At 43.5% G+C, this 19,555-nt stretch overlaps 1 protein-coding gene across 1 annotated transcript in view; it reads left to right on the forward strand.

The window, feature by feature from the left end:
* Nucleotides 1-5,250: 5,250 nt before the first annotated feature.
* The window catches only part of LOC139171470 (START domain-containing protein 10-like), a 35,457-nt gene continuing 21,152 nt past the window's right edge, over nt 5,251-19,555 (forward strand). Inside the window, exon 1 of the mRNA XM_070759719.1 lies at nt 5,251-5,581. Coding sequence (XP_070615820.1) covers nt 5,426-5,581 — 156 coding nt within the window. The 5' untranslated portion in view covers nt 5,251-5,425. The remainder of the gene's footprint in view (nt 5,582-19,555) is intronic.

The raw sequence follows: 19,555 nt of genomic DNA on the forward strand, positions 1-19,555 counted from the left end.
TACACACGAGTTGTGTAGCAAGTTTGCATCACAATAGGCAGAAAAAAAATGCTTTGAACAACTTTGTAATGCTGTGTTATTTCCCCAGAGTTTGTCGCTATTGAAAGTTTTGGATATGTCCAGATGTGTGTAATTAAAGCATTAATGAGAATGATCTCAAGGCAGGCAAGTATAGTAAAGTAAGTTTGTCCAAATGTATAAATTCTGTAATTGGGCAGTTAGGTTTATTGGGCCAGGCAAAAATTGAAGATTTTGAAATCTTGAAAATTGTATGGTCTGGAGGACAGAAGGGAAAGGGGGGACATGATTGAAACATTTAAATATGTTAAAGGGTTAAATAAGGTTCTGGAGGGAAGTGTTTTTAATAGGAAAGTGAACACAAGAACAAGGGGGCACAATCTGAGGTTAGTTGGGGGAAAGATCAGAAGCAATGTGAGAAAATATTTGCCTGAAAGAGTAGTAGATGCATGGAACAAACTTCCAGCAGACATGGTTGGTAAATCCACAGAAACTGAATTTAAATATGCCTGGGATAAACATAGATCCATCCTAAGATAAAATACAGGAAATAGTATAAGGGCAGACTAGATTGACCATGAGGTCTTTTTCTGCTGTCAGTCTTCTATGTTTCTAAGAAAAGACAAATGAAAATTTATACAGCCATAGTGAATGTTGCTTATATATATATATATTGCTTGAATGTTGCTTGTGTGTGTGTTTGTGTGTACACACACACACATACATATGTCTCCAACCTTGGGAACTTTAAGACTAGTGGACTTCAACTCCCAGAATTCCCCAGGCTCAACAAGGCATTCTGGGAGTTGAAGTCCACAAAACAAAGCTGCCAAGGTTGGAGAGCCCTGTTCTAAAAAAAACCCAGTGATGGTGTGAATTGCCATATTTGTCATTTTATTATTGAGGAGGAATTTATATTATCTCTTTTCCAAGGTTGTGCAAATGCCTCATGATCTCAACGACGGGTGTTTTCAAGCAAATGAAGAACTGCAATACTAGAAATGTGTCTTTGAAGCTTACACATTGGAAAAAAACATGACAAACCTAGGGGTTAATTTAAATTATACAGCAATGTCATATTTGACGATACCCATCACCCATCTTTCGACCAAATGTGCCCTGACTCCAGAGCTGAAAGACCCATCAATGGAGCATCTTCTAGTATAATCTGTCATTGGATTTATTGATCAGCCCATCACCAGCAGATAAAGCTAATTTTTTAGAGATTAATCCTTTCATTTAAAGATATCCAGAATTTGGTCGTGCAGGGCATGTGTTTCAAGCTTGGATTCGTGGCTTGGTACTGACCCAAGACTTTCAAAAGATTTTATATATAATTTCATGGTTTGGATCTTGGTCTACCAGGTGGCAAATTCTTGATCTCAGCCACTTTTTAAGCCTTTATGGACTTCTTACTCCCAGAATTCCTGGCTGGGGAATTGTGGGAGTTGAAGTCCACCCAGCTTAAAGTGGCGGAGGTTGAGAAACAATGCCTTATAATCTTTTATCCTCTGCAGCCAATTCCCTGCAACTTCCTGTCTAGTCAATGGAGAAGCAGTTAGGAAATTGGCCTTGCCTGCACAAGGAAATGTGGGTCTGCGGAAGGGTTAAATTCCCCCAAGCAGAACTACCCCCTCTAGGCCAGGCACTTCTCTGCATTTGACATGTTCTCCGTGTGGCCTTTCCTCTTCCGCCAGAAAAGCCCCTGGCTAAAACCAAAAGCTGCTCAAAAAAGAGCTTTTAAACAAGACAACTACAGAGGCGTGCCTCGTTTACACACAGTCCTCCACTCCGGAGCAACTCCAAGAGGAATTAATCTTGGAATAATTTCTATAGCAAAAACACAACAGCAGGTGGAACTATTTTCTCTTCGGCCGTTTGCAAAATGTCTAGTCTGCCTGGTTTGGTGGCAGTTGGTCTTTCTCACGCCCATGTTCTCCATCTCAAGTTGTGGGTGGATTTTTTTTTTGGTTTAACTAAATCACAAATTGTCATTTGCTTTTACGGCAGTGTCGAGTGCAGATGGCGAAAGCAGGGCGCATTGAAAAGAAGCCAATGTGCTTCATAACCCCAATTGCAAGTTGCAAGAGTAGAAAACCTGGAGTTTTTCACCTTGCCTCCCTCCTTTTGCTTTCAAGAATAATAATAATAATTATTATTATTATTATTATTATTATTATTATTATTTATTGGATTTGTATGCCGCCCCTCCGTAGACTCAGGGCGGCTAACAACAATGATAAAAACACCATGTAACAATCCAATAATAAAACAACTAAAAACCCTTATTATAAAACCAAACATACACACAGACATACCATGCATAACTTGTAATGGCCTAGGGGGAAGGAATATCTCAACTCCCCCATGCCTGGCGGTATAAATGAGTCTTGAGTAGTTTACGAAAGACAGGGAGGGTGGGGGCAATTTTAATCTCCGGGGGAAGTTGGTTCCAGAGGGCCGGGGCTGCCACAGAGAAGGCTCTTCCCCTGGGGCCCGCCAAACGACATTGTTTAGTCGACGGGACCCGGAGAAGGCCAACTCTGTAGGACCTTATCGGTCGTTGGGATTCTTGCAGTAGCAGGCGGTTCCAGAGGTAGTCTGGTCCAAAGCCATGTAGGGCTTTAAAGGTCATGACCAACACTGAATTGTGACCGGAAACTGATCGGCAGCCAATGCAAGCCACGGAGTGTTGAGGAAACATGGGCGAATCTTGGAAGCCCCACGCCAGGCAAGAAACTGCAAGGGAATGTTGATATTTTTTCTTTTCTTTTGGGTAACTATTTATTTTCTCTTATTCTGTTTTCCAATGCTTTTCTACCAGTGACAAACGTCCATTTTTATTTTTATTTTTCTCCAGAATTTCCATGTATATATATCAATTGATATGCCTTAAAAATTCATCAGTAAGATACACAACTATACATTTGTATCCAATCAGCCCTAAATCAATCTCTTATTTTGCACCTATCCATCAATCTGTTTTTCTTCATTTCTTTACACTCCCTTTCCTCTGTCTCCCTCTCCTCTTCCTCCCTTCTTGCTCCTTCTCCCTACTTCTCCCTTCACCTTTCTACTTCCTCTTTCTCCCTCTTAACCTTTCCTTGACTGATTCTTATCCGAGATCATCTCGTATTGAAGAGACGGATAACATATTCCCATACCTTTCTAAATTGTTGGTGCTGAGACAACTTCCTTGTGTGTCTAATCCAGAGGTTTTCGAACTTGGCAACTTTTAAAACTTTGTGTGGACTTCAACTCCCAAGAATTCTCCAGCCAGCATAGCTGCCAGGTTTTGAGGACCCTAACCACACATATGCAACTATATTCTATATTACAATCTTCCTTCTTCCTCTCCCCAATACAGATAGTCTTCGACTTACAGCAGTTCATTTAGTGAATGTTCAAAGTTACAATGGTACTAAAAAAAGTGACTTTACAACCATTTTCACACACACACCATCGCTGCAGCATCTCTCCTTTTCACAAGGTCAAAATTCAGATGCTTTGGTGACTTTGTTTATTTGTTTATTTAATTTTGTCCAATGCACAATAATACACAATGAAGGTAGTAAACGACACCTTCAAAGGGGGAAAAATAGAGAAGGAATAGAAGAGAGCGTATAGGATAAGATAAATCAAAGGGATAGAAGAGAAGATATATGGGATATAGGAGAGACAATAGGACAGGTTTGGAAGGCACTCTAGTGCACTTATGCACGCCCCTTACTCACCTCTTAGGAATCTAGAGAGGTCAACCGTGGATAATCTAAGGGTAAAATGTTGGAGGTTAGGGGATGATACTATGGAGTCCAGTAATGAGTTCCACACTTCAACAACTCTATTACTAAAGTTGTATTGTTTACAGTCAAATTTGGAGCGGTTAATATTGAGCTTGAATCTGTTGTGCTCTAGTGTTGTTGTGGTTGAAGCTGAAGTAATCATTGGCAGGCAGGACATTGCAGCATATGATCTTATATGCAATACTTAGATCATGTTTAAGGCAGCGTAGTTCTAAGATTTCTAGGCCCAGGATTGTAAGTCTAGTTTCGTAGGGTGTTCTGTTTCGAGTGGAGGAGTGAAGGGCTCTTCTGGTGAAGTATCTCTGGATATTTTCAAGGGTGTTAATGTCTGAGATGCGGTATGGGTTCCAAACAGATGAGCTGTATTCGAGGATGGGTCTGGCGAAAGTTTTGTAAGCTCTGGTAAGTAGTGTGAGACTGCCAGAGTGCTTTTGCAGGGGAGGGCGTGATTGCAACCTTCTGAGAAGCCAATTCAATAAGGAAGCCAGATTCACTTAACAAAGGTGTTCACTTATTTAACAATTGCAATGATTCATTTAACCACATTAGCAAAAGAAGAGTCATAACACGGGGTAAAACTCCCTTAATGAATGTTGCATTTATTTATTATTTCTTAGTTACATTTGTATGCCGCCCAACTCCCTTAAGGCAGAGGTCTTCAAACTTGGCAACTTGAAGACTTGTGGACTTCAACTCCCAGAATTCTCCAGCCAGCTTTGCTATGCTGGCTGGAGAATTCTGGGAGTTGAAGTCCACAAGTCTTCAAGTTGCCAAGTTTGAAGACTTCTGCCCTAAAGGACTCTGGGTGGCTCACAACCAAAAAGAGCAACTTATTAATATTAAATATCTAAAAGAGGAACAATTTTAAAAAACAAATTAAACCCATAATAAAACCATGTGTATCTTTTATGGCCAGATCTAGATAATGCATCCTCTGATCAACAGCCCCAGGCCTGCCCTACATTATTATCCTTATCATTATCATCATCATCATTATTATTATTGTTATTATTTATTATTATTATTTAGATTTGTATGCCGCCCCTCTCCAAACTTATTAACTTATTGCCGTCATTAAGTCAAGGACTACCTCTAATGTTTCAGGGTCATTTTTTAATTTAAAAAAAAAAATTAATTATCTTCCCACTCATTAAAAAAATGGTTCAGTTTTCCAAAGTTTGCTGATAGTTGTCTCCTTTCTCTGTGTGTGTATGTGCGTGTTTCTCTTGCTTCCTTTTCCTCTTCCTCCCTCGCGCGCTCGGCGGTTGCAGCGGGCCCGGGGCTTCCATCCCGGAACGCGCCCGGCGGGTTTCTCAACAGCCTCCGCCGGAGCCCTTTCACCCGGCCGCCCTTGGAAACCTCGCCCGGCGCGGGGGCGGAGAAGCGGCAGCAGCAGCAGCGCCTTCCCAGCCGCGGAGTCCCGGGAGGCGGAGGGCGGGCGGGCAAGGGGGCGGGCGGGCGCGGCCAATCGGCGTCTCACCTGCCCCGCCGGCCGGGTTGGGACTCCTGGCCGTCGGTGCGGGGCCGCTGCTCTGCCCCTTGTGCGCCCGCTGGCTGGCTGGCCGCCCGCTCGGGGCTTCTGCGGCTGAGACGGGCCGGTGGGCATGGAGCCCGTCCGGCTCCCCGACGAAGCCGCCTTCCGCGCCTTCCAGACGGAGTGCGAGACGGAGCTGGGCTGGCTGAGCCGCTACAACCGGGAGGGCATCGCCGTCTGGGGGCAGCCGCCGCCCCAGGGGGACTTCGCCGTGCACCGCGTCAAGGTGAGAGCCTCCGTGGGGATGCGCGGACACGTGTCAGGCAGGGCCAAGGAGGGGCCATCCCACCCCTAAGAGACCCCCCCACCCCTTTTCTCCTCCCTCTCCGCGTTTCTCTTCCAAGGCTTGCGAGTCGGTGGCTTGTGTGTGTGTTGCGTGTCAGGCCGCGTTTTTCCCAGGTTTGCTCGAGTTGCGGGTTAGCCAAGTGTGTTCACACATGCCTCGAGCCGACCAGCCGGGACTCCCACTTTGCCTGCCTGTTGCTCTTGGCCCAAACCTGTTTTCGTTGAGCCACAATTCAATGAAGAAGGGAGGAAAGTGGGAAACGCAACTGCACGTGTGAATCGAGGAAATTGGAGTCCCGTGTCCTGTGTATCAGCAGCAGCAGCTGCCACATCCCTTCTGGGAGCTGAGCTTAATGACAAGCCAGGTGTGGTAGGAATGTAACAGAAACCTGACATTAAAAGCTTAAATCCAATTAGCTGTAGGAAGGGAATTGTTCCTGGCGCTTTGGTTATTGTTTTGTCGTCTTCTTTTGATTTATAGTCACACTTCAATCCTGTTTATTTTTCTCCATTTAATTCTGTGTGTTTGGGATATCCCTAAACTGGTGCAGCATTTGGTGAGGGGGGGAAAGTATGGGGGAGAATCATTTTTTTAAAAAAATGATTATTTCTTTTATTATATAAAATACAAAGAAAATAGGAAATTTAGGGAAGGAGGGAGGGGTGTGAGAGGGAGGGGTGTGAGATACAAGAGAGGAGGAAGGGAGGGAGAAAGAAAGAGAAGGAAGAGGAAGGAAGGAAGCGAAAGAAAGAAAGAAAGAAAGAAAGAAAGAAAGAAAGAAGGCATTGACTTCCAACTCTTTTTGCACAGTACAAGATAAAAGCATTCCATCTTCAACTTCTTGCTTTTACACATTAATAAATAACTAGCCATTTTTAAAAAGACAAATCTTTCTGATCAATAAAACCTAAGTGAAAGTTTCTTCTCTTTTTATCACAAGCACAAGATGCAGAAGTGATATCCAAATGAGACTACAGTATAATTTCCTCTTCGAATGAAATAATTTAACCCTTCCTGCTTTATCCTCCTTGCTATAGAAATAGGATGTACAGTGTCCCCTCGCTTTTCGCGGGGGATGCGTTCTGAGACCGCCCGTGAAAGTCGAATTTCCGCGAAGTAGAGATGCGGAAGTAAATACACTATTTTTGGCTATGTAGACTTGTCACGAAGTTCGAACCTGCGAAAATCAAGGGAACACTGTATTTCTATTTACGCCTAATAATCTTTGTGAATTGTCACTGGTTTTTATTAACAGCGTTAATTGTAGCCTTTCAAAATCTTTGACCTTACTGGGGAAAAAAGATTCATAGACATTTTTAAAACCATAATTCTTATCAGATCCTGGATTGTGAATGTCAACCCAACAGGGCAAGCTGGGAGGTGTCACCAGCTGAGTAGAGTATGGATCATGAGTTGGTTGGTTGGTTGGTTAGTTAGTATTACTAGGCCACACTTCTCTCATTTGATGCAGCCTATCAAATGTGGGGACCTCAAATTAGAGGGGAAATGATGGAGTAGTTGGATTTTTTGAACAATTAGCTAAGAAGTTCTGAATTCTGGAGGTGCTTAAGAAGAGATTGAACAATCATTCATCTGAAATGGTATAGGTTTCCTGCCTGACCCTTCCCTTCCAAGTCTCTTATTCTGTTAAACTCAGTTCCTCATTTCACCATCAGGGGAGACCTACAATAATTGTTTCTTCTCAGAGATATTTATTTCTTATTCAGATTATTTATTTATTATTCGAATTTGCATGCCGCCCAACTCCCAAGGGACTCTGGGCAGCTCACAAAGAATAAAACATACCATATATAACATTAAAAACCATTAACAAACCAACCATCTAAAACAATTAAAAACCAACAATTAAAAACAATTAAAACAGCTGAAAACCATAGATGTCATTAATGGTGTACCATCAGATCAACGGCCGGAGGCCTGCTGGAACTATCTTCATGGCATTGTGACCATCAAAGAGGAAGGAGACCCCAGAATACAATCCTCTTGGCTTGAGTCCTGCCTGGCAAAAAAAGTGATCAATAAAATATTTGCCTTTGTACTGATCATGGTCTTGTGTCAGGTCTTTTGGTATTTTAAATTATGGGTTTTTAGTTTTTTAAATATTAGATTTGTATTTTACATTGTTTTCTACTATTGTTGTGAGCCGCCCCAAGTCTACGGAGAGGGGCGGTATACAAATTTAGTAAATAATAAACTAACTAACTAACTAACTAACTAACTAACTAACTAACTAACTAACTAACTAACTAACTAACTTTAAGACTTGGGGATTTCAATTCCCAGAACTCTCCAGCCAGCTATGCGGGCTGGAGAATTCTGGGAGTTCAAGTCCACAAGTCTTACAGTTGCCAAGTTTGAAAACCTCTGTCTTAGGTAAAAGCTTCTCCTTTAATAGATACCTCTTCTTAAGCAATAAACTCAAAGTTATTCATGTTAATTTAAAGGAGTCTCTGTTTGGAAATAAGCCTTAATTAAAAATTGGCCGTAATAATGATGCTGAAATTACTAGGTACCAAGAGATACCAAAACCTAATTTAAATTTTACTTGGGCAGACATCCCGGTCTTGCTGGGGAGAGGCAGATATGGTGGGAGCCTTGGAGCTAGCCGTTCCAGGGGAAGGAGAGATCGCTGCTTAGTAGCGATCCCTCCTTCCGGCTCCTTGAGCTCAACCCAAGATACTGGTGACGAGTGTAATCCTGGCCCTGGGCTCAAGCTGCTGCTGCTCAATGCCAGGTCGGTGGTAAATAAAGCTCTCCTCATCCGGGATTTGATCCTGGATGAGGAGGCCGACCTGGCTTGTGTGACCGAAACCTGGCTGGGCCCAGAGGGAGGAGTTCCTCTCTCGGAAATCTGTCCAGCTGGGTTTCGGGTGTGGCATCAACCTCGACCCCAGGGAAGGGGGGAAGGAGTGGCTATTATAGCCAGGGAGAGTCTTTGCCTGCGTAGGCTCATTGCTCCAGAGGTTGCGGGTTGCGAGTCCCTTCTGGTGAAGTTGGACTTAGGGGTTCAGGTGGGCTTGTTACTCACGTACCTGCCTCCCAGCTGCGTGTCAACAGCCCTGCCTGTGCTGCTCGAGGAGGTGGCCGGGTTGGCGGTGGAGTTCCCCGGACTTATTGTCCTGGGGGACTTCAATCTGCCGTCACTCGGCGGTTCCTCTGGACTGGCACAGGAGTTCATGGCCACCATGACAGCCATGGACCTGACTCAAGTAGTTCAGGGTCCAACCCACGAGGGTGGGCACGCACCCGATATGATATTCCTCTCTGAGCAATTGAGTAATGGTCTGAGACTAAGGGGCTTAGAAGTGTTGCCTTTGTCATGGTCAGACCATTTCCTACTGCGGCTTAACTTCCTGGCTCCAATCCTTCCCCGCAGGGAGGCGGAACCAATTAAGTTGTTCCGCCCCAGACGCCTGATGGATCCAGAAGGTTTTCAGAGGGCGCTTGGGGTCATTCCAGATACACTCGTTCACAGTTCGGCAGAGACCCTTGCTGAGGCCTGGAACAAGGCTGCAGTAGGGGCTCTTGACCGGATTGCGCCGTTGCGACCTCTCCGCGGCACTAGACCCCGTAGAGCCCCATGGTACAACGAGGAGCTCCGGGAGTTGAAGCGCCAGAAGAGACGTCTGGAGAAGCGATGGAGGAACAGTAAGTCTGAATCCGATCGAACACTTGTAAGAGCTCATATTAAGACTTACAAAGTGGCGCTCAAGGCGGCAAGATGCGCGTACCATGCCGCCTTGATTGCATCAGCGGAATCCCGCCCAGCCGCTCTGTTCAGGGTGACCCGCTCCCTTCTTAATCAGGGGGGAGTTGGGGAGCCCTTGCAGAGCAGTGCTGAGGACTTTAACACGTTTTTCGCTGATAAAATCGCTCGGATCCGGGCGGACCTCGACTCCAATTGTAAAACAGAGTCGACTGACAACGAGTCAGTTGAGGCGACTGGGGCTAAACGTCTTTGTCCACCTGTCTGGGCGGAGTTTGACTTGGTGTCACCTGATGAAGTGGACAAGGCCATTGGAGCTGTGAGTTCCGCCACCTGTTTACTGGATCCGTGTCCCTCTTGGCTGGTTTCGGCCAGTCGGGAGGTGACACGGAGCTGGGTCCAGGAGATTGTCAACGCCTCCTTGGGGAGGGGGTCCTTCCCGGCCCTTTATAAGGAGGCACTTGTGCGCCCCCTCCTCAAGAAGCCTTCCCTGGACCCAGCCGTGCTTAATAACTACCGTCCAGTCTCCAACCTTCCCTTTATGGGGAAGGTTGTCGAGAAGGTGGTGGCACTTCAACTCCAGCGGTCCTTGGAAGAAGCCGATTATCTAGGTCCTCGGCAGTCTGGATTCAGGCCCGGCTACAGCACGGAAACTGCTTTGGTCGCGTTGATGGATGATCTCTGGCGGGCCCGGGACGGGGGCTTGTCCTCTGTCCTGGTGCTCCTTGACCTCTCAGCGGCTTTCGATACCATCGACCATGGTATCCTTCTGCGCCGGCTGGAGGGGTTGGGAGTGGGAGGCACTGTTCTCCAGTGGTTCTCCTCCTACCTCTCTGGTCGGTCGCAGTCGGTGTTAGTGGGGGGTCAGAGGTCGACCTCGAGGTCTCTCCCTTGTGGGGTGCCTCAGGGGTCGGTCCTCTCCCCCCTGCTATTTAATATCTACATGAAACCGCTGGGCGAGATCATCCAAGGACATGGGGTGAGGTATCATCAATATGCCGATGATACCCAGCTGTACATCTCCACCCCATGCCCAGTCAACGAAGCAGTGGAAGTGATGTGCCGGTGCCTGGAGGCTGTTGGGGCCTGGATGGGTGTCAACAAACTCAAACTCAATCCAGACAAGACGGAGTGGCTGTGGGTCTTGCCTCCCAAGGACAACTCGATCTGTCCATCCATTACCCTGGGGGGGGAATTATTGACCCCTTCAGAGAGGGTCCGCAACTTGGGCGTCCTCCTCGATCCACAGCTCACACTAGAGAAACATCTTTCAGCTGTGGCGAGGGGGGCGTTTGCCCAGGTTCGCCTGGTGCGCCAGTTGCGGCCCTACTTGGACCGGGAGTCATTGCTCACAGTCACTCATGCCCTAATCACCTCGAGGTTCGACTACTGTAACGCTCTCTACATGGGGCTACCTTTGAAAAGTGTTCGGAAACTTCAGATCGTGCAGAATGCAGCTGCGAGAGCAATTATGGGCTTCTCTAAGTATGCCCATATCACTCCAACACTCCGCAGCCTGCATTGGTTGCCGATCAGTTTCCGGTCACAATTCAAAGTGTTGGTTATGACCTATAAAGCCCTTCATGGCACTGGACCAGAATACCTTCGGGACCGCCTTCTGCCGCACGAATCCCAGCGACCGGTTCGGTCCCACAGAGTTGGCCTTCTCCGGGTCCCGTCGACTAAACAATGTCGTCTGGCGGGACCCAGGGGAAGAGCCTTCTCTGTGGCGGCTCCAACCCTCTGGAACCAACTCCCCCCTGAGATTAGGATTGCCCCCACCCTCCTTGCCTTTCGCAAACTTCTTAAAACCCACCTCTGCCGTCAGGCATGGGGGAACTGAAACATCTCCCCCTTGCCCATGTTGTTTTGGTATTAGATTGATTGTATGTGTGTTTTGTTTATTTGTTTTAATACTTGGGGTTGTTTTTGTGAATTTTTAGCTTAAAACTGAAATTGGATTGGTGGGTATTGGATTGTCATTATATATTGTTTTTTGTCTTGCTGTGAGCCGCCCCGAGTTTTCGGAGAGGGGCGGCATATAAATCCAATAAATCTAATCTAATCTAATCTATCTTGTAGACATAACAAATGCCTACCTGGCCTGAGCTACCAAGAAACGAAGATGCTGGTTTTGGTTAGACTTCGAAGACCTCCATCGTGTTTACAATTTTATCTAACAATTGATTAGCTGTTTGGGTTGGCTGGATTTTGGGGGGTGTCTTCTGGAGGCTTAACCATTTTCACAAAAGGATGCTAAAATAGACATTACTAGTCCTTTGATTTTTGGTTATTTCCATCTTTGTGTTTCCAAAATAATTTGTAGCACTTTAAAGGAGGGAAAAAATGTTAGGTTTATAATTAAATGTTAGGTTTATAAGGTTTATAATTGGAGGTTGTGGCTTATAATTGAAAAATAAGAGCAACAATCCAATACAGAATATAAACAATCATTTATATTAATTGGACTGCCATTGGTCAGAAATGGTGTTGGGTGTCCTGCTTGGGTGGGGTGGGGGGTTGACTAGATGACCTACAAGGTCCCTTCCAACTCTATTAGCCTATTAAATCTGTTTGGAACAATTCATAATACTGTACTGTATAGTTTTTGAACCATCCTTTATTGCTCAGCAAGATCTAAAGACATCTTGGCCTTTGACCTGTCAAAAGATGTTTTTTCTCAATGAAAAAAAAAATATCTGGAATGAAAAATGAAAACCTCTCCAGTATGGGCTTGAAAGAGTTTGATATAATTCTATGTAAAAAATTCTATATTAAATTCTATATTAAAAAAAAAAATTAATTTTTTTTTTAAAATGACCAGAATGAAAAACTCCAATATAATAAACTTCAGTAAAATAAATCAAGCTATGCTTCTTTTTCATGGTTATTCAGCTTGCTGAAACTTCTGGCCAGTAATTACATTTTTTTTCCTGGACTTAAAATATCTTAGAACAGCAAAATGGATCTCATTCTTCTTTTAATTTTCCAGCAACCCTTGAGGCAGTCTAGGTTGAAAAGAATTGAAGGTTGTGGATTCTGCTGTTAGTGGAGTACTAATTTTGTTTGAGGTTTCGAAAGATTAGAAGGAACTGTAAATTATGGTTTACTGACTATGCACCTCCTCCCTCTCATAAATTTATGTCAGATTTCCCCGATCTTGTACTCTCCAAATGTGTTTAGAGCAGTGTTTCCCAACCTTGGCAACTTGAAGATATCTGGACTTCAACTCCCAGAAGTCCCCAGCCAGCGTTCGCTGGCTGGGGACTTCTGGGAGTTGAAGTCCAGATATCTTCAAGTTGCCAAGGTTGGGAAACACTGGTTTAGAGAATGGATTGCAACTCTCTTTTTCCCCCCAGTAAAAGTTTCTTTTTAATTTTTTCTCCAATTTCCACATATACATCAATGCATATACCTTAAAAGTGTGATGGCGAACCCATGGCACGCGTGCCAGAGGTGGCACACCGAGCCATATCAGAGGTCACACGGGCATGCAAGACTTCACCATGTTTCAGCTCCAGCACGCATGTGCGCGCTGGCCAGCTGATTTTCGGCCTTGGGAAAGGCCATTTCGTCCTCTGGATGCTTCAAGGAAGCTTCCCCGAAGGCAAAAAAAAATAATAATCCCCCAATGGACAAACCGGAAGTTCGGAAAAACGCACATTGCCATTTGCCGTTGTGCTCTTTTTTTTGCACTCTGGAAGGTTCAAGGAAGCTTCCTGAAGCCCCGAAGTGCAAAAAACAGCACCTTGGACAAACTGGAAGTGCGTTTTCCGAACTTCCGGTTTGCCGCTGTGCTGTGTTTCGCTTTGGAGAGTTCACCATTCCAGGTCTCGATTATACAGTGTTCCCTCGATTTCCGCGGGGGATGCGTTCCGAGACCGCCCGCGAAAGTCAAATTTCCGCGAAGTAGAGATGCGGAAGTAAATACACCATTTTTGGCTATGGACAGTATTACAAGCCATCCCTTAACACTTTAAACCACTAAATTACCATTCCCTTAACAACCATTTACTCACTGATACTCCCATTTGAATAAGGCACTTAGTGATCCTGATATTTATAAACATAATTATTTATTAACAATAATTTTTTTGTTGTTATTTATTTGTAAAAATTATTAGTTTGGCGATGACGTATGATGTCATCGGATGGGAAAAACCATGGTATAGGAAAAAAACCGCGAAGTATTTTTTAATTAATATTTTTTGAAAAAACGTGGTATAGGTTATTCGCGAAGTTCGAACCCGCGAAAATCGAGGGAACACTGTACATGCCAGGTCAGCTCTCGCGTCCGAGAGTACATCACAGACGAGGGGGGCCTTGTTGACAACAGATCTGGCATTAAGTAGCAGCAGCCTGAGGCTAAGGTTTTCAGTAAGGATAGGTGTGAACTGTACCTGTTAGGAGGAATTTTTTACATTCATTAAATAATTTTGATAGTGGAACGTAAACAACTGCAATTCAGTAGCATTGAGAAAAGAATCTCTGTACTTTGTAGGTATCCCAAGGGGCTTTTTCAAACGGCCTCTGGACTTAAGATTTTCCTTGAAAACGTTCCAATTTTTATCCAAGAAATTTGGTCAGTTGTACACTGGGGATAATTAAAAGACACCAAATCAAACACAAAGGGAAAATATAATATGAGCAATATCGATCTGGAATTCAGTCTAGGAGGCTTTCCAGCTCTTGTGAAAAACATATTGCTTCACCTTCTCATCTATAGATCATAATAATAATAATAATAATAATAATAATAATAATAATAACAACAACAACAACAACAGCAATAATAATAATAATAACAATAATAATAACAACAATAATAATAATAATAATTTATTAGGTTTGTATGCCGCCCCTTTCCGAAGACTCGGGGCGGCTCACAACAACGATAAAAACAATATTATACTGGCACAAATCTAATATTAAAAAAAACCTAAAAAACCTATCATTATTAAAAACCAAACAGCACATACATACCAAACATAAATTATAATAAGCCTGGGGGAAAGGTGTCTCAAATCCCCCATGCCTGGCGGTATAGGTGGGTCTTAAATAGTTTACGGAAGACAAGGAGGGTGGGAGCAGTTCTAATCTCCGGGGGGAGTTGATTCCAGAGGGCCGGGGCCGCCACAGAGAAGGCTCTTCCCCTGGGGCCCGCCAGACGACATTGTTTAGTCGACGGGACCCGGAGAAGGCCAACTCTGTGGGACCTTATCGGCCGCTGGGATTCATGCGGTAGCAGGCGGTTCCGGAGGTACTCTGGTCCAATGCCATGTAGGGCTTTAAAGGTCATAACCAACACTTTGAATTGTGACCGGAAACTGATCATGCCTCAAATCCATTGCTTGATGCCCAGAATAAAAGTCTTTCTATTTATTATAAAAATTGTTTCTTTTCCAAAGGTCTTTGCACAGGGATGCAGTTGGTATTTTAGAAATAGAGTTTGACATTGCCTTTATACTGTGTCTAGATTTCTTTCCAGGATTGCATTAATGCAGGTAGTCCTCAACTCGTAGCCATACTGGGTGCCCAAAATTTATGGGTTTTGCCCCATTTTATGACTTTCCCCCCCACATTTGTTAAGCGAATCCCTGCTGTTCTTAAATCAGTAACTTGGTTGTTAAGTGAACCTGATTTCCCAATTGACTTTTGCTTGGCAGTAGGTCGCAAAAGGGGATTGCATGACTCCAGGGCACTACAACTATCGTAAGTGTTGGAATCCGTTGTCAAAGATCTGAAAGTAAATCATGTGACCATGGAGATGCTGCAGTGGTCATAACTGAAAAAATAATAAATCACTTTTTTCAGTGTCACTGTAACTTTGAACCATAACTGAATGAAATGTTGTATGTAGATACAGATCAACAGGGTTGGAAGGGACCTTGTAGGTCATCTAGTCCAACCCCCTTTCTGGTCTTAAAAGATACTGCATTTTTTGGAATATAAGACACACCTTTTTCCACTCTAAAAGAGGATGGAAATGTCTTATACACCAAATGCAGCCATTTATTTTATTTTATTTTATTATTTTATTTTATTTATTTTATATTTTATTTTGTTTTATTTTATTTTATTTATTTATTTATTTATTTTATTTTGCCTCCCGAAGCCCTGCCCCCACGTCCATTTTTGCAAAAAATGGGCCTGTTTTTCGCAAAAAAAGGGGTGCGTTGAGGGTTTGGGAGGCCTGCAGAGTGTTCCGGGGGGCCGGGGGAAGGCGAAAACCCCTCCATTTTTGCAAGAAAAGAGGCAGTTTTGCCTTCCCGCAGCCCCCAGGAGCACTTTGCAGGCTTCCCAAACCCTCTACGTGCCCTGTTGTTCGCAAACATGGGTCTGTTTTTGCAAAAAATGGGGTACACAGAGGATTTGGGAGGCCTGCAGAGTGCTCCTGGCAGCTGGGGGAAGGCAAAAATGCCATTTTGTGAAAAATGGGCCCATTTTGGGGGGGAAATGAGGTGTGCAGAGGGTGCGTCTTATAGTCCGAAAAGTACAGCCTCTTTCCTACTTAGGAATGAGATGTGTTAGATTTGGGGTTTTCTGGATAACGTTCTACGTACGTGTTTTGAATCTCATTTTGCTCTTGGATTCCAGATTTCTGCACCGCAGTAACAAGCAGAGCCTGTTAAGCCTCCAATTTCCTAATCGTTCCCTTGTACACTTTACACTTGATTTACAGGAAAATCCAGTTAAAAAAAAAAATCTGGGTGGCATCAAGGACATAGTTCAGAAAGCCCTGCCATAAAAAAATTACCGCTGCCATAAACAAAATTCTCCTTTTTGCTGGCTTCTAAGTCTAAGAAATCCACAAAGAAAGAAATAAGCTATTCCGCCTTCTCAGTGTGGCTCTTGAATTCTTTTTAGGTTATAATTAGGGGAGTCTGATGAGAAGTGTCCTTGATGGGACATGACAGCCTGGGTTGTTGAGTAATCCACGGGGAGCCTAGGATTTGTCTTTGCTCCGATGCCAAGCAAAGTCACTGTTTTACTAGCCAACCAGGAAGTTGGCCAACACAGATCAATGATTTACAAAGAAGAAGAAGCGAAAGAGCTTCAGAAATCCTACTGTAGTTTGCTCCAAAGTAGAGAAAATTTTTTGATTGATTGATTGATTGGATTTCTATGCTGCCCTTCTCCGTAGACTCCATAGAAATAGTAGGAGAAGCTGCTCCTTTTCCATTAGGTAAAAAGGGTAAAAGTTAAGGGTAGAAATTTGTTTGTTTGTTTGTTTAGAAACATAGAAACATAGAAGACTGACGGCAGAAAAAGACCTCATCATCCATCTAGTCTGCCCTTTTACTATTTCCTGTATTTTATCTTACAATGGATATATGTTTATCCCAGGCATGTTTAAATTCGGTTACTGTGGATTTACCAACCACGTCTGCTGGAAGTTTGTTCCAAGGATCTACTACTCTTTCAGTAAAATAATACTTTCTCATGCTGCCTTTGATCTTTCCCCCAACTAACTTCAGATTGTGTCCCCTTGTTCTTGTGTTCACTTTCCTGTTAAAAACACTTCCCTCCTGAACCCTATTTAACCCTTTAACATATTTAAATGTTTCGATCATGTCCCCCCTTTTCCTTCTGTCTTCCAGACTATACAGATTGAGTTCATTAAGTCTTTCCTGATACGTTTTATACTTCAGACCTTCCACCATTCTTGTAGCCCGTCTTTGGACCCGTTCAATTTTGTCAATATCTTTTTGTAGGTGAGTTCTCCAGAACTGAACACAGTACTCCAAATGTGGTCTCACCAGCGCTCTATATAAGGGGATCACAATCTCCCTCTTCCTGCTTGTTATACCTCTAGCTATGCAGCCAAGCATCCTACTTGCTTTTCCTACCGCCCGACCACACTGCTCACCCATTTTGAGACTGTCAGAAATCACTACCCCTAAATCCTTCTCTTCTGAAGTTTTTGCTAACACAGAACTGCCAATGCAATACTCAGATTTAGGATTCCTTTTCCCCAAGTGCATTATTTTACATTTGGAAACATTAAACCGCAGTTTCCATTGCTTTGACCATTTATCTAGTAACGCTAAATCATTTACCATATTACAGACCCCTCCAGGAATATCAACCCTATTGCACACTTTAGAGTCATCGGCAAATAGGCAAACCTTCCCTACCAAACCTTCCCCTATGTCACTCACAAACATATTAAAAAGAATAGGACCCAGAACAGACCCTTGTGGCACACCGCTTGTAACCTGTCTCTGCTCAGAATACTCGCCATTAACAATAACTCTCTGATGTCTATGCTTCAGCCAGCTTGAAATCCACAGAACTATCCAGGGATTAAGTCCAATCTTCACTAATTTATCTATCAGCTCTTTATGTGGAACCGTATCAAAGGCTTTGCTGAAGTCCAGATAGGCAATATCCACGGCACCACCTTGATCCAACACCTTTGTGACATAGTCAAAGAACTCAATGAGATTAGTCTGACACGATTTGCCTTCAGTAAAGCCATGCTGATTTGGGTCCAATAAGTTATTGTTTTTTAGATGCTGATTTATCCTCTTTTTGAGTAGAGTCTCCATCATTTTAACTACAACTGATGTCAAGCTAACTGGCCTGTAGTTTCCAGCTTCTTCTCTACTGCCCTTCTTGTGGATAGGCACAACACTGGCCATTCTCCAATCCTCAGGAACATCTCCTGTTAACAGGGATTGGTTAAACAAATCAGTCAGGGGGGTAGCAATGACAGATCTGAGTTCTTTAAGAACTCTGGGATGGATGCCATCTGGACCCATTGCCTTATTTATCTTTAATCGTTCAAGTTCTTCTAAGACATCGGCTTCTAAGATCACTGGAGCTGAATCCGTACAGCTGGAAGCAATGCTATATCCCTCTATAGTATTATTTTGTAAGGTGTCCTTTGAGAAAACTGAACAGAAGTAGCTATTGAAATGGTCAGCGATCTCCTTATTCCCATTAATGCATGTTTGTTTGTTTGTTTGATTTATTTATTTGATTTGATTTGATTTGATTTGATTTGATTTGTATGCCGCCCCTCTCCATAGACTCGGGGCGGCTAACAACAGTAACAAAAAAACAGCATGCAAATCCAATACTAAAACAAATAAAAAACCCTTATTGTAAAACCAAACATCCATACATACAAACATACCATGCATGAATTGTAAAGGCCTAGGGGGAAAGAATATCTCAGTTCCCCCATACCTGATGGCAGAGATGGGTTCTTACGAAAGGCGAGGAGGGTGGGGGCAATTCTAATCTCCAGGGGGAGTTGGTTCCAGAGGGCCAGGGCCACCACAGAGAAGGCTTTTCCCCTGGGCCCCGCCAAACAATGGGACCCGGAGAAGGCCCACTCTGTGGGACCTAACCGGTCGCTGGGATTCGTGCAATGGTGAAATGGTGGCACTGTGGGTAGAAAGTTGAACTAACAATGAGGAAAGCTGAGTTTAAGTCTTCCTCTAAATAAGATAAGATAAAAGAACAAGAACTAGACATGTGGCTGTGAGCAAAGAAGTGCAGTTATGACCTTATGCTTTTCCAAGAAGAAAGTAAAACATGAATGCATTTCAGATGTAGAAAATGACTCATTTAAATAACAATTTGTTATTGAAATACAGTGTTCCCTCAATTTTTGCGGGGATGCGTTCCGAGACCGCCCGCGAAAGTCGAATTTCCGCAAAGTAGAGATGCAGAAGTAAATACACCATTTTTGGCTATGGACAGTATCACAAGCCATCCCTTAACACTTTAAACCCCTAAATTACAATTTCCCATTCCCTTAACAACCATTTACTCACCATTATTACTGGTACTCGCCATTGAATAAGATACTTAGTGATCCTGATATTTATAAACATAATTATTTATTAACAATATGTTTTTTTGGTATTTATTTGCAAAAATTATTAGTTTGGTGATGATGTATGACATCATCAGGCAGGAAAAACTGTGGTATAGAAAAAAAAACCACAAAGTATTTTTTTATTAATATTTTTTTAAAAAAAACGTGGTATAGGCTATTCGCGAAGTTCGAACGCGCGAAAATCGAGGGAACACTGTACAGTCAAAATTCCCAGAATTCGGGGAGTTGAAATCCGCAACTCTTAAAGTTGCCAAGTTTGGGAATCCCTGATTTAAAGTGACAAGTTATTGTAGGGTCTAGGTTTATAGTATGTTATAGTAATACTTAAAAGAGG

The sequence above is a fragment of the Erythrolamprus reginae genome, chromosome 8 (genome assembly GCF_031021105.1).
Source record: "Erythrolamprus reginae isolate rEryReg1 chromosome 8, rEryReg1.hap1, whole genome shotgun sequence".
Lineage (NCBI taxonomy): Eukaryota > Metazoa > Chordata > Lepidosauria > Squamata > Dipsadidae > Erythrolamprus > Erythrolamprus reginae.